This window comes from Ranitomeya imitator, chromosome 5 (genome assembly GCF_032444005.1).
Source record: "Ranitomeya imitator isolate aRanImi1 chromosome 5, aRanImi1.pri, whole genome shotgun sequence".
Taxonomy (NCBI): domain Eukaryota; kingdom Metazoa; phylum Chordata; class Amphibia; order Anura; family Dendrobatidae; genus Ranitomeya; species Ranitomeya imitator.
This window is the reverse complement of record NC_091286.1, coordinates 516,294,882-516,309,508: the sequence shown is the minus strand read 5'-3', so window position 1 is coordinate 516,309,508 and position 14,627 is coordinate 516,294,882. Positions and strand designations below refer to the sequence as shown.

The 14,627-nt window shown below is 51.8% G+C and overlaps 1 protein-coding gene across 1 annotated transcript in view; it reads right to left on the bottom strand.

The window, feature by feature from the left end:
* The window catches only part of LOC138638306 (glutamate-rich protein 6-like), a 128,370-nt gene extending 127,856 nt beyond the window's left edge, over positions 1 to 514 (bottom strand). The window contains exon 1 of the mRNA XM_069727516.1: positions 363 to 514. Within this exon, the coding sequence (XP_069583617.1) occupies positions 363 to 393 (31 nt within the window). The 5' untranslated portion in view covers positions 394 to 514. The remainder of the gene's footprint in view (positions 1 to 362) is intronic.
* Between the last annotated feature and the right edge of the window lie 14,113 nt (positions 515 to 14,627).

Sequence of the window (14,627 nt, the reverse complement as noted above, 5' to 3'; positions counted from 1 at the left end):
GTCCTTGTAGGTGTGCAGTGTACCCCACTACTGCCTGACATCGCTCATGGTCATCTAATAACACTAAAAGCAAAAATAATCAACAAAACTGCAATAATGGCAGGAAAATCAATAGTTCTCTTCCGCAGTTGGAGGGCAGCTGTCCGCAGATACCGGAGCCGCATGCGTCTTCTGCAGATTCCCATCGTCCCAGGAACCGTGCCTGGATCTGCCCGCACCTTAGCTGATTCTCAGTGCTGTGCGGGCGCCATCCTGAGCAGCCTCCGACCACACAACGTGACCCGTACGGTGCCAACATCCCCCGCTGCTGCACAGACCGGGGCCGGGCACGGGGCCGCCAGGAAGCTGCAGCTATCACTCACCCGGCTCCCGGGCCTCCTCCGCTCCCTCCATGCTGCGCTTTGTTGTCTCCCGGTCCCCATGACAACCGGATACAGCGCAGACTCCGCCACCTTCTTCTAGCTCGCACTCTCCTGTCACCCAGAGCCGTGACCTGCAGTGTTGTCAGAGGGATAGTGATCAGTGCTCCAGTGTGTGGTCATATGTACAAGCTGCCTGTACTCTCTACCTGCCTGTACCTCTCCGCCTGCCTGTACTCTCTACCTACCTGTACTCTCTACCTGCCTGTACCTCTCTACCTGCCTGTACCTCTCTGCCTGCCTGTACCTCTCTACCAGCCTGTACTCTCTACCAGCCTGTACCTCTCTACCTGCCTGTACCTCTCTACCTGCCTGTACCTCTCTACCTGCCTGTACCTCTCTGCCTGCCTGTACCTCTCTGCCTGCCTGTACCTCTCTACCTGCCTGTACCTCTCTGCCTGCCTGTACCTCTCCGCCTGCCTGTACCTCTCCGCCTTCCTGTACCTCTCTACCTGCCTGTACCTCTCTACCTGCCTGTACCTCTCTGCCTGCCTGTACCTCTCTACCAGCCTGTACTCTCTACCAGCCTGTACCTCTCTACCTGCCTGTACCTCTCTACCTGCCTGTACCTCTCTACCTGCCTGTACCTCTCTGCCTGCCTGTACCTCTCTACCTGCCTGTACCTCTATACCTGCCTGTACCTCTCTGCCTGCCTGTACCTCTCTGCCTGCCTGTACCTCTCTACCTGCCTGTACCTCTCCGCCTGCCTGTACCTCTCTACCTGCCTGTACCTCTCTGCCTGCCTGTACCTCTCTACCAGCCTGTACTCTCTACCAGCCTGTACCTCTCTACCTGCCTGTACCTCTCTACCTGCCTGTACCTCTCTGCCTGCCTGTACCTCTCTACCTGCCTGTACCTCTATACCTGCCTGTACCTCTCTGCCTGCCTGTACCTCTCCGCCTTCCTGTACCTCTCTACCTGCCTGTACCTCTCTACCTGCCTGTACCTCTCCGCCAGCCTGTACCTCTCTACCAGCCTGTACTCTCTACCAGCCTGTACCTCTCCGCCAGCCTGTACCTCTCCGCCTGCCTGTACCTCTCTGCCTTCCTGTACCTCTCTACCTGCCTGTACCTCTCTACCTGCCTGTACCTCTCCGCCAGCCTATACCTCTCTGCCTTCCTGTACCTCTCTACCTGCCTGTACCTCTCTACCTGCCTGTACCTCTCTACCTGCCTGTACCTCTATACCTGCCTGTACCTCTCTGCCTGCCTGTACCTCTCTGCCTGCCTGTACCTCTCTACCTGCCTGTACCTCTCTACCTGCCTGTACCTCTCCGCCAGCCTATACCTCTCTGCCTTCCTGTACCTCTCTACCTGCCTGTACCTCTCTACCTGCCTGTACCTCTATACCTGCCTGTACCTCTCTGCCTTCCTGTACCTCTCTACCTGCCTGTACTCTCTACCTGCCTGTACCTCTCTACCTGCCTGTACCTCTCTACCTGCCTGTACCTCTCTGCCTGCCTGTACCTCTCTGCCTGCCTGTACCTCTCTACCTGCCTGTACCTCTCTGCCTGCCTGTACCTCTCCGCCTGCCTGTACCTCTCCGCCTTCCTGTACCTCTCTACCTGCCTGTACCTCTCTACCTGCCTGTACCTCTCTGCCTGCCTGTACCTCTCTACCAGCCTGTACTCTCTACCAGCCTGTACCTCTCTACCTGCCTGTACCTCTCTACCTGCCTGTACCTCTCTACCTGCCTGTACCTCTCTGCCTGCCTGTACCTCTCTACCTGCCTGTACCTCTATACCTGCCTGTACCTCTCTGCCTGCCTGTACCTCTCTGCCTGCCTGTACCTCTCTACCTGCCTGTACCTCTCCGCCTGCCTGTACCTCTCTACCTGCCTGTACCTCTCTGCCTGCCTGTACCTCTCTACCAGCCTGTACTCTCTACCAGCCTGTACCTCTCTACCTGCCTGTACCTCTCTACCTGCCTGTACCTCTCTACCTGCCTGTACCTCTCTGCCTGCCTGTACCTCTCTACCTGCCTGTACCTCTATACCTGCCTGTACCTCTCTGCCTGCCTGTACCTCTCCGCCTTCCTGTACCTCTCTACCTGCCTGTACCTCTCTACCTGCCTGTACCTCTCCGCCAGCCTGTACCTCTCTACCAGCCTGTACTCTCTACCAGCCTGTACCTCTCCGCCAGCCTGTACCTCTCCGCCTGCCTGTACCTCTCTGCCTTCCTGTACCTCTCTACCTGCCTGTACCTCTCTACCTGCCTGTACCTCTCCGCCAGCCTATACCTCTCTGCCTTCCTGTACCTCTCTACCTGCCTGTACCTCTCTACCTGCCTGTACCTCTCTACCTGCCTGTACCTCTATACCTGCCTGTACCTCTCTGCCTGCCTGTACCTCTCTGCCTGCCTGTACCTCTCTACCTGCCTGTACCTCTCTACCTGCCTGTACCTCTCCGCCAGCCTATACCTCTCTGCCTTCCTGTACCTCTCTACCTGCCTGTACCTCTCTACCTGCCTGTACCTCTCTACCTGCCTGTACCTCTATACCTGCCTGTACCTCTCTGCCTGCCTGTACCTCTCTGCCTGCCTGTACCTCTCTACCTGCCTGTACCTCTCTACCTGCCTGTACCTCTCCGCCAGCCTATACCTCTCTGCCTTCCTGTACCTCTCTACCTGCCTGTACCTCTCTACCTGCCTGTACCTCTATACCTGCCTGTACCTCTCTGCCTTCCTGTACCTCTCTACCTGCCTGTACTCTCTACCTGCCTGTACCTCTCTACCTGCCTGTACCTCTCTACCTGCCTGTACCTCTCTGCCTGCCTGTACCTCTCTGCCTGCCTGTACCTCTCTACCTGCCTGTACCTCTCTGCCTGCCTGTACCTCTCCGCCTGCCTGTACCTCTCCGCCTTCCTGTACCTCTCTACCTGCCTGTACCTCTCTACCTGCCTGTACCTCTCTGCCTGCCTGTACCTCTCTACCAGCCTGTACTCTCTACCAGCCTGTACCTCTCTACCTGCCTGTACCTCTCTACCTGCCTGTACCTCTCTACCTGCCTGTACCTCTCTGCCTGCCTGTACCTCTCTACCTGCCTGTACCTCTATACCTGCCTGTACCTCTCTGCCTGCCTGTACCTCTCTGCCTGCCTGTACCTCTCTACCTGCCTGTACCTCTCCGCCTGCCTGTACCTCTCTACCTGCCTGTACCTCTCTGCCTGCCTGTACCTCTCTACCAGCCTGTACTCTCTACCAGCCTGTACCTCTCTACCTGCCTGTACCTCTCTACCTGCCTGTACCTCTCTACCTGCCTGTACCTCTCTGCCTGCCTGTACCTCTCTACCTGCCTGTACCTCTATACCTGCCTGTACCTCTCTGCCTGCCTGTACCTCTCCGCCTTCCTGTACCTCTCTACCTGCCTGTACCTCTCTACCTGCCTGTACCTCTCCGCCAGCCTGTACCTCTCTACCAGCCTGTACTCTCTACCAGCCTGTACCTCTCCGCCAGCCTGTACCTCTCCGCCTGCCTGTACCTCTCTGCCTTCCTGTACCTCTCTACCTGCCTGTACCTCTCTACCTGCCTGTACCTCTCCGCCAGCCTATACCTCTCTGCCTTCCTGTACCTCTCTACCTGCCTGTACCTCTCTACCTGCCTGTACCTCTCTACCTGCCTGTACCTCTATACCTGCCTGTACCTCTCTGCCTGCCTGTACCTCTCTGCCTGCCTGTACCTCTCTACCTGCCTGTACCTCTCTACCTGCCTGTAACTCTCCGCCAGCCTATACCTCTCTGCCTTCCTGTACCTCTCTACCTGCCTGTACCTCTCTACCTGCCTGTACCTCTATACCTGCCTGTACCTCTATACCTGCCTGTACCTCTCTACCTGCCTGTACCTCTATACCTGCCTGTACCTCTCTGCCTGCCTGTACCTCTCTACCTGCCTGTACCTCTCTACCTGCCTGTACCTCTCTACCTGCCTGTACCTCTCTACCTGCCTGTACCTCTCTGCCTGCCTGTACCTCTCTGCCTGCCTGTACCTCTCTACCTGCCTGTACCTCTCCGCCAGCCTATACCTCTCTGCCTTCCTGTACCTCTCTACCTGCCTGTACCTCTCTACCTGCCTGTACCTCTCTACCTGCCTGTACCTCTATACCTGCCTGTACCTCTCTGCCTGCCTGTACCTCTCTGCCTGCCTGTACCTCTCTGCCTGCCTGTACCTCTCTACCTGCCTGTACCTCTCTACCAGCCTGTACTCTCTACCAGCCTGTACCTCTCTGCCTTCCTGTACCTCTCTACCTGCCTGTACCTCTCTACCTGCCTGTACCTCTCTGCCTGCCTGTACCTCTCTACCAGCCTGTACTCTCTACCAGCCTGTACCTCTCTGCCTTCCTGTACCTCTCTACCTGCCTGTACCTCTCTACCTGCCTGTACCTCTCTACCTGCCTGTACCTCTCTGCCTGCCTGTACCTCTCTACCTGCCTGTACCTCTATACCTGCCTGTACCTCTCTGCCTGCCTGTACCTCTCTGCCTGCCTGTACCTCTCTACCTGCCTGTACCTCTCCGCCTGCCTGTACCTCTCTACCAGCCTGTACTCTCTACCAGCCTGTACCTCTCCGCCAGCCTGTACCTCTCTACCTGCCTGTACCTCTCCGCCTGCCTGTACCTCTCTGCCTTCCTGTACCTCTCTACCTGCCTGTACCTCTCTACCTGCCTGTACCTCTCCGCCAGCCTATACCTCTCTGCCTTCCTGTACCTCTCTACCTGCCTGTACCTCTCTACCTGCCTGTACCTCTCTACCTGCCTGTACCTCTATACCTGCCTGTACCTCTCTGCCTGCCTGTACCTCTCTGCCTGCCTGTACCTCTCTACCTGCCTGTACCTCTCTACCAGCCTGTACTCTCTACCAGCCTGTACCTCTCTGCCTTCCTGTACCTCTCTGCCTTCCTGTACCTCTCTACCTGCCTGTACCTCTCTACCTGCCTGTACCTCTCTGCCTGCCTGTACCTCTCTACCAGCCTGTACTCTCTACCAGCCTGTACCTCTCTGCCTTCCTGTACCTCTCTACCTGCCTGTACCTCTCTACCTGCCTGTACCTCTCTACCTGCCTGTACCTCTCTGCCTGCCTGTACCTCTCTGCCTGCCTGTACCTCTCCGCCTGCCTATACCTCTCCGCCTGCCTGTACCTCTCCGCCTGCCTGTACCTCTCCACCTGCCTGTACCTCTCCACCTGCCTGTACGTCTCCGCCTGCCTATACCTCTCTGCCTTCCTGTACCTCTCTGCCTGCCTGTACCTCTCTGCCTGCCTGTACCTCTCTACCTGCCTGTACCTCTCTACCAGCCTGTACTCTCTACCAGCCTGTACCTCTCTGCCTTCCTGTACCTCTCTGCCTTCCTGTACCTCTCCGCCTGCCTGTACCTCTCCGCCTGCCTATACCTCTCTGCCTTCCTGTACCTCTCCGCCTGCCTGTACCTCTCCGCCTGCCTATACCTCTCCGCCTGCCTATACATCTCCGCCTGCCTGTACCTCTCTACCTGCCTGTACCTCTCCGCCTGCCTGTACCTCTCCGCCTGCCTATACCTCTCCGCCTTCCTGTACCTCTCTACCTGCCTGTACCTCTCTACCAGCCTGTACTCTCTACCAGCCTGTACCTCTCTGCCTTCCTGTACCTCTCTGCCTTCCTGTACCTCTCTACCTGCCTGTACCTCTCTACCTGCCTGTACCTCTCTGCCTGCCTGTACCTCTCTACCAGCCTGTACTCTCTACCAGCTTGTACCTCTCCGCCTTCCTGTACCTCTCTACCTGCCTGTACCTCTCCGCCTGCCTGTACCTCTCTACCTGCCTGTACCTCTCTGCCTGCCTGTACCTCTCTGCCTGCCTGTACCTCTCTGCCTTCCTGTACCTCTCTACCTGCCTGTACCTCTCTGCCTGCCTGTACCTCTCTGCCTTACTGTACCTCTCTACCTGCCTGTACCTCTCTGCCTGCCTGTACCTCTCTACCTGCCTGTACCTCTCTACCTGCCTGTACCTCTCTGCCTGCCTGTACCTCTCTACCTGCCTGTACCTCTCTACCTGCCTGTACCTCTCCGCCAGCCTGTACCTCTCTACCTGCCTGTACCTCTCTGCCTGCCTGTACCTCTCTGCCTGCCTGTACCTCTCTGCCTTCCTGTACCTCTCTACCTGCCTGTACCTCTCCGCCTGCCTGTACCTCTCTGCCTTCCTGTACCTCTCTACCTGCCTGTACCTCTCCGCCAGCCTTTACCTCTCTACCTGCCTGTACCTCTCTGCCTGCCTGTACCTCTCTGCCTGCCTGTACCTCTCTGCCTTCCTGTACCTCTCCGCCTGCCTGTATCTCTCCGCCTTCCTGTACCTCACAGCTGTTTGCTTAGCCTTTCCTGGTGAAACCCAGAAAAAAATTACGCAAGATCCCCCTATAAATTCAAACCAGCAAAAGGCTGAAAAAGCAGATGTGGGTCGAGATTAATAGCCTGGAAAAGGCCCCAGGCTACCAACATTAACATTCAGCCGCCACAGAAATGGCACATCCATAATCTGGCAATTAGCCTTTCTCTTCCCACTTGCCCTGTGGCGGTGGCAAGTGGGGTAATAGGGTTGTGGTTGATGTGAGATTTGTATTATCAGTTGACATCAAGCACTGGGGTTAGTAATGGAGAGCCTTCTATAAGATGCCCCCATTACTAACCCCATAGTAAGTATTGAAATAAGCACACAGCAAGAATAAAATCCTTTATTTGAAATAAAAATCAACACCCTGTTTTACACATTTATTTAAAAATAAAAAACAAACTGATACTCCCCTCTTTATTCCTAATCCATTGAAGCCTATGTCCCCTGTAAAAAAAAACCAAAATAAAAAACAATCATATCCCTTACTTGTCCGACATGAAGATAATCCATACTGTCCCGCGCCGTAATCCATCTCTGGGAATCTGGTTTTCAAAATGGAAGGTGCCTTGATTCGACCATTCACGCTGAAAACCAGGAGACAATGAGGTGCTGCGAGCACAGCTTCAGTGATGAGCAGTAGAGTTGAGCGACTTTTACTTTTTTAGGATCGAGTCGGGTTTCGCAAAACTCGACTTTGTCAAAAGTCGGGTTGGGTGAAATCGGCCGATTATTTTGAAAAGTCGGGGGCCGACCGAAACACGAAACCCAATGCAAGTCAATGGGGTATCAAAGTCGGCAGTGAGTGGAGGACAGGAAAACACCTACAGTGCCCATTTTAATGTAAAAAAACATCAATTCTTATTTCTTAAGCTTGTCAATCTTAATTAACTTTATAATAATAGTTAGGCATTGAAAACAGAGGGTCATTTGGCTAAAGTTGTGGGCGGGGGGTAGGGCTGGCTCAAGATTTTCGTGGGCCCAGGGAACGCGGAATACGTCACGGCGGTGGAGCAGGGAGAGGTAAGTATTTCAACTTTGAAAGTGCTGTGAACCCGAGCAAGGGGGGCCCACTCGTTGGCACTTGGCACTGGCACAGGGCCCCTCATAGTACGGCGGTGTGTTTGACGGCAGGTGTCGCCTCCCACTGCCAGAGACACTTTTGCGTACTATGAGGGGCCCTGTGCCAGTGACATCGCCAACGAGTATGCCCCTACCTGATGAAGGAACCTGCACTTTCATCTGCACCTTCCTCTTTGTCCCCGTGTAAGGTGGTATAGTATGCGGGCAGGGGAACCTGACTTTCAGCAGGGTCAGATTCAGGCTGTGTAGAGTGCAAGGGGAATGTAGTGGTCTGGGTCAATGTACCAGCAGACTCATCTAGCAGTGGCTGGGCAATGGGCAGGATGGGGGGGAACACTCTCTCGAGGGCCCCTCATATTACGACAGTGTGTCTGATGTTGGTTGTGCACCACCACCATCAGAGACACTTCATTGTACTATGAGGGACCCTGTGCCAGTGCCGTCGCCAAAGAGTGGGTGCACCCACCTGTCCAGGCAAACGGCACTCGCACGGGTGCTTGCGCCAGGTGGTGACCATGGCCCTGTTGGGGGAGTCAGCCCATTTAGGGAGGTATAAAAATGGCCTATGGTGGACATTCAGCAGCTGCAAATGGCGGAATTGGAGAAGTCAGTAAGAGGAGGCCAAAAGCAAGACATTTTCAGGCAAGCTACGTGTCAGCAGGAGAAGGTGGGGCAAAATAATTTGAAATCCATGATTGGTTCATTTTAATGAAGGTTAGATCATCAACATTCTGGGTAGCCAGACGTGTCCTTTTTTCGGTCAGTATTGAACCAGCAGCACTGAAGACTCTTTCTGATAGCACACTAGAAGCAGGGCAAGCGAGCTCCTGTAATGCATATTCTGCCAATTCAGGCCAGGTGTCTATTTTAGATGCCCAGTAATCAAAGGGGAATGACCTGTGAGGGAGAACATCGATAAGGGAGGAAAAGTAGTTCGTAACCATAATGAACAAATGCTGTCTCCTGTCACTTTGAATCGATGCAGCACTACCTGTCGTGTCAGCGGTCATTGCGAAATCACTCCACAACCTGGTCATTAAAACCCCTCTGTCCAACGCCACTTCAGATTTGCGGACCTCTAACACCTCTGCCATGTTGCCCTCTACGGCTTGTGTTAGAACCATCACCGCCGCTGTGTGCTGGGAATGCCTGAACCAAATGGTCTACAAGAGTTGCTTGTTTGGTAGCCAATATTTGCTCAAGGTTCTCATGTGGCATGATATTTTCTAATTTTCCTTTATATCGTGGATCCAGGAGGCAGGCCAACCAGTAATCGTCATCGGTCATCATTTTGATCATGCGGGGGTCCCTTTTTAGGATACACAAGACATACTCAGCCATGTGGCCAATGTTCCAGGTGTCAATACACTGCTTGTGTTGGGTTGAGGAGCACTTTCTTGCAAATCAACATCACTTGTGTCCCACAAAAACCCTGTACCTGACCTTGCAACGCCACCAGTTTCTATTGCCCCCTGGGAAGCATCCTCCTCCCATAAATATTCATCCCCATCATCCTCCTCCTCTTCGTCCGCCACCTCGTCCAGGAGAGCTCCCTGAGCAGACAATGGCTGACTGTCATCAAGGCTTCCCTCCTCCTCGGCTGCAGACGCCAGCTCCGTAATGTGCGTCAAACTTTGCATTAGCAGATGCATTAGTGGGATGCTCATGCTTATGATGGCGTCGTCTGTACTTACCAGCCGTGTGCATTCCTCAAAACACTGAAGGACTTGACAGAGGTCTTGAAGCTTCGACCACTGCACACCAGACAACTCCATGTCTGCCATCCAACTGCCTGCCCGTGTATGTGTATCCTCCCACAAATTAATTACAGCACGCCTCTGTTCGCACAGCCTCTGAACCATGTGCAGTGTGGAGTTCCACCTTGTTGCAACGTCGATTATTAGGCGGTGCTGGGGAAGATTCAGCGATCGCTGATGGTTCAGCATACGGCTGGAGTGTACGGGCGACCAGCGGATGTGCGAGCAAAGTCTTCGCACCTTCAGGAGCAGGGCTGGTAACTCCGGATAATTTTTGAGGAAGCACTGCACCACCAGGTTCAAGGTGTGAGCCAGGCAAGGTATGTGTTTCAGTTCTGAAAGGGCTATGGCAGCCATAAAATTCCTTCCGTTATCACTGACTACCTTGCCTGCCTCAAGATATACACTGCCCAGCCATGACTGAGTTTGTTGCTGCAAGTACTCGGCTAGTACTTCCATGGTGTGTCTGTTGTCGCCCAACACTTCATTTCTAACACAGCCTGCTGACGCTTACCACTAGCTGTTCGATAATGGGACACCTCGTGTGCAACACTGGCAGCTGCGGATGAAGTGGTCGTGCGACTACGCTCTGTGGACGAGCTTTCGCTTCTGAAGGAGGAGGAGGGGTGGCAAACGGCTACAGCCAACTGTTTCCTAGACCGTGGGCTAGGCAGAACTGTCCCACTATGGCTGTCCCCTGTGGACCCTGCATCCACCACATTAACCTAGTGTGCCGTGATGGACACGTAACGTCCCTGGCCATGCCTACTGGTCCATGCATCTGTTGTGAGGTGCACCTTTCTACTGACTGATTGCCTCAGTGCATGGACAATGCGGTCTTTGACATGCTGGTGGAGGGCTGGGATGGCTTTTCTCGCAAAGAAGTGTCGACTGGGTAGGTCATAGCGTGGTACTGCATAGGCCATCAGGGCTTTGAAAGCTTCGCTTTCAACCAACCAGTAGGGTATCATCTCTAACGAGATTATTCTAGCAATGTTGGTGTTCAAACCCTGTGTACGCGGATGAGAGGATGAATACTTTTTTTTCCTAACGAGAGTCTCTTGTAGGGTGAGCTGGACTGGAGAGGTGCATATGGTGGAACTAGCGGTGGTGGTGGTGAACATGGTGGATTGAGAGAGGGTTGGTGATGGTATTCTCGATGTTGGCCTACATACAGTGTTTCCTACCAATAACCTTGTGATTCCCTGACTGCTTTGGCCTTGCGACGATACCTCCACATATGCTGCTGGTGGTGTCCTAACCGGTGGGCTTACAGTGAGGGAAGCAATGTAGCATTGCTAACTACCTTCATTCTGAGCAGGTGCACCAACGGTACGGGACGTTTGGTAGTTAGTCCCGGCTTGCAAGTGCATGCTGGTTAAATGTCTAAGCATACACGTTGTATTTAAATTTTGAAGATTCTTCCCTCTGCTAAATGTCTTTGAGCATTTCTTACAGATAACTTTTGACTGATCATTTGGATCTTGGTAAAAAAATTGCCACACCGCACTCTTCCTACTATGGAATACCTTTTCAGGCATTGCACGCTGTGCTACTTTCACCGGATGGCCACGCTGTCCTAAAACTGTTTTTGACAAACGTTTTTGGCCTGATACGGGCCTACCAGATGACAGCTGTTGCGATGTAGATGGCTGCTGCGGATCATCCTCCTCCGCTTCTGAGCTACTGGCAGCGGCACCCTCTTCCCCCAATGGCTGCCAATTTGGGTAAACAACTGGGTCATCTATCACCTCCTCTTCAATGTTATGTGCACCTTCCTCTGTGTCACCGTGTAAGGTGCTATAGCGTTCGGAACGGGGCACCATAGTCTCATCAGGGTCAGATTCTGGCTCAGTACACTGCGAGGGCAATGTAGTGATCTGAGTCAATGGAACAGCATAATAATCTAGCTGTGGCTGTGCATCAGTGCACTCCATGTCCGATTCATCTTGTAATGGGCAGTTAACAATTTCCCGTTCTAACCCAGGCACGGTATGTGTAAAGAGGTCCATGGAGTAACCTGTAGTGTCGCCTGACGCATCCTTCACTTTTGGTTTGGGTGAAGGACACAGGGAAACGTCTTGTTCCTGACCGGGAGCATCCACTTACGACTCGCTGCTTTTATATTTGGAACTTTCTGAAGAGGAGGCGAAAGAGCTAGAGGCTGAGTCAGCAAGGAAAGCCAAAACTTTTTCCTGCTGCTCCGGCTTTAAAAGCCATTTTCCTACTCCCAGATAAGGGAGCCTTCGAGGCCTTGTGTAGCCAGACGATGACGCTGGCTCAACACCTCCAGCCTTAGGTGCTATTGTGCTTTTGCCACTACCACCAGATGTACCACCACCACCATCAGTACCAGCTCGCAACCACCGCCCATGGCCTCTTCCACCTGACTTCCTCATTTTTTGGAAAATCTAACCAAAATAACAACCGTTATATGGTTACTGTAAAACAAGGTAGAATGTGTATATATGTATTTTAAATCTCCCTTTTTTTTGGGAGACTGAACAATAAAATCAGGCCCTGTGCAAAAAACAACACAATGTAAGTGGCTGAAAGTGGCTGGCTGATATACGACAAACTAACAGGACAGAAGTATATCCACTTTGTGAGAATTTGAATCTCCCCTTTTTTTTGGGAGACTGAACCACAACTTAGGCCCAGTGTATATAACAACGCAATCTAAGTGGCAGAAAGTGGCTGGCTGATATACAACAAACTAACAGGACAGAAGTATATCCACTTTGTGAGAATTTGAATTTCACTCTTTTTTTGGGAGATTGAACCACTACTTAGGCCCAGTGTATATAACAACGCAATCTAAGTGGCAGAAAGTGGCTGGCTGATATACGACAAACTAACAGGACAGACGTAATCCACTTTGTGAGAATTTGAATCTCCCCATTTTTGAGGGGAGACTGAACCACAACTTAGGCCCAGTGTACATAACCACTCAATCTAAGTGGCAGAAAGTGGCTGGCTGATATATTACAAACTAACAGGACAGAAGTATATCCACTTTGTGAGAATTTGAATCTCCCCTTTTTTTTGGGAGACTGAACCACAGCTTAGGCCCAGTGTATATAACAACGCAATCTAAGTGGCAGAAAGTGGCTGGCTGAAATACCACAAACTAACAGGACTGAAATATATCCACTTTGTGATCATTTGAATCTCCCTCTTTTTTTGGGGGGGAGACTAAACCAAACCTCAGGCCCTGTGCATAAAACAACACAATGTAAGTGGCAGAAAGTGGCTGGAAGATATATGAAAAAATACAAGGACTGTAGTACAATTTCAATCTCCCTACAATGATCTCAGGACAAGTATGGCAGCAATAAAAAGGACTGCTGCACACAAAAGTGTGGACAAATAAACAAGATAACTGTGCAGAAAGGAGCAACAGGATTTTTGCTTTTAAAAAAGCAGTTGGTTTGCACAGCGGCGTGCAAACAGCAATGCAGCTATCAGGGAGCCTTATAAGGCAGCCTAACAAGCTACAGTGCTGATGCACAAAAATCTATCCTCCACTGTCCCTGCAAAGAAATGGTGGTGTTGGACAGTGGAAATCGCTACAGCACAAGCAGTTTCGGGGCTTAATCTTCCCTCCCTAACTATATCCCTTCTGATGAAGCTGCAGCAACCTCTCCCTATGCTACAATCGGCAGAAGTAAGATGGCGGTTGGCGTGCACGCCCCTTTATAGCCCCTGTGACGCCGCAGAAAGCAAGCCAATCACTGTCATGCCCTTCTCTAAGATGGTGGGGACCGAGACCTATGTCATCACGCTGCCCACACTCTGCATCCTCCTTCATTGGCTGAAAAAATGGCGCTGAAAACGTCATACGAAACGTGACTTTGGCGCGAAGATCGCCGACCTCATGGCCGATCCCACACTAGGATCGGGTTGGGTTTCATGAAACCTGACTTTGCCGAAAGTCGGCGATTTTTGAATTTGTCCGATCCGTTTCGCTCAACCCTAATGAGCAGTGATGTTATAGAGGTTACCGCCAGTCACTCAAGCTGCATTTCCACTGACAGTTCGCTGTGAGCGGCCGATGAACTGCAGTTACCTCAACGAGATCACCGCTAACACCGTGAGATTTTCCCAGATTATTAACATCAGTCCCCAGCCATGGGTTCTCCCTCTGCCGGTTATGAAAAATACACGGGAGCCCATGCTGTTTTCCTTTACTTAATTCTTTATTTAACACAGAAAGGACACAGCGGGTGCTAAATATAACGTCCATCATTGTCGCCTGGTCGCGCTGATCACAGGGACACCAGGCATCAATGATGAGAGCTGGTTTTATCAGCAGGCCGGCGCCTGGGAACAGCGTGAACTGTACCGCTTCTTCACAGGCGCCAGTACGTGTCACGCTGATGACACACGGATGTCATCCATGTGTCATCAGTGCGCATGTGTATGGCACGCATTTTGTCTGTGCTGCTGATAAAGACTGACATGTCTGTGGGTTTTTCACACGGACCATGTTTTCAAACCTGACATGTGCGCACCACCATAGAATTCAATGGATGTGCACGTGTCTGTATTTGCAGCCCTTAAAAAAAAATGGACCGCATGTGGACACAAAAAAACAGACATGTGAAGGAGGCCTTAAAGATGCTTTTTTTTGTTGCAAAAACATTGCCATATTTGAGAGCTATAATTTCTCTATATTTCTGCCAACAGAGTCATGTGAGGTCTTGTTTTTTGTGGGATGAGTTGGCGTTTTTATTTATACCATTTTCGGGGACATAACATTTATTGATCGCTTTCTATTCCGATTTTTGGTGGGCAGAATGAACGAAAGACAGCAATTCAGGAATTATTTTTTTTCTAATGTCATTCCGAGTCTAGTACAATTGATAAGGAGCTTTATTTTTCAGTCAGTACGATTACAGCGATACCACATTTATATTGTTTTTTTCAATGTTTGGCGCTTTTATAAAATAAAATCCAATTTTGTAGAAAAAAAATTTTTTGCATCTCTATTCTGAGGGCTATAAGCTTTTTTTATTTTTC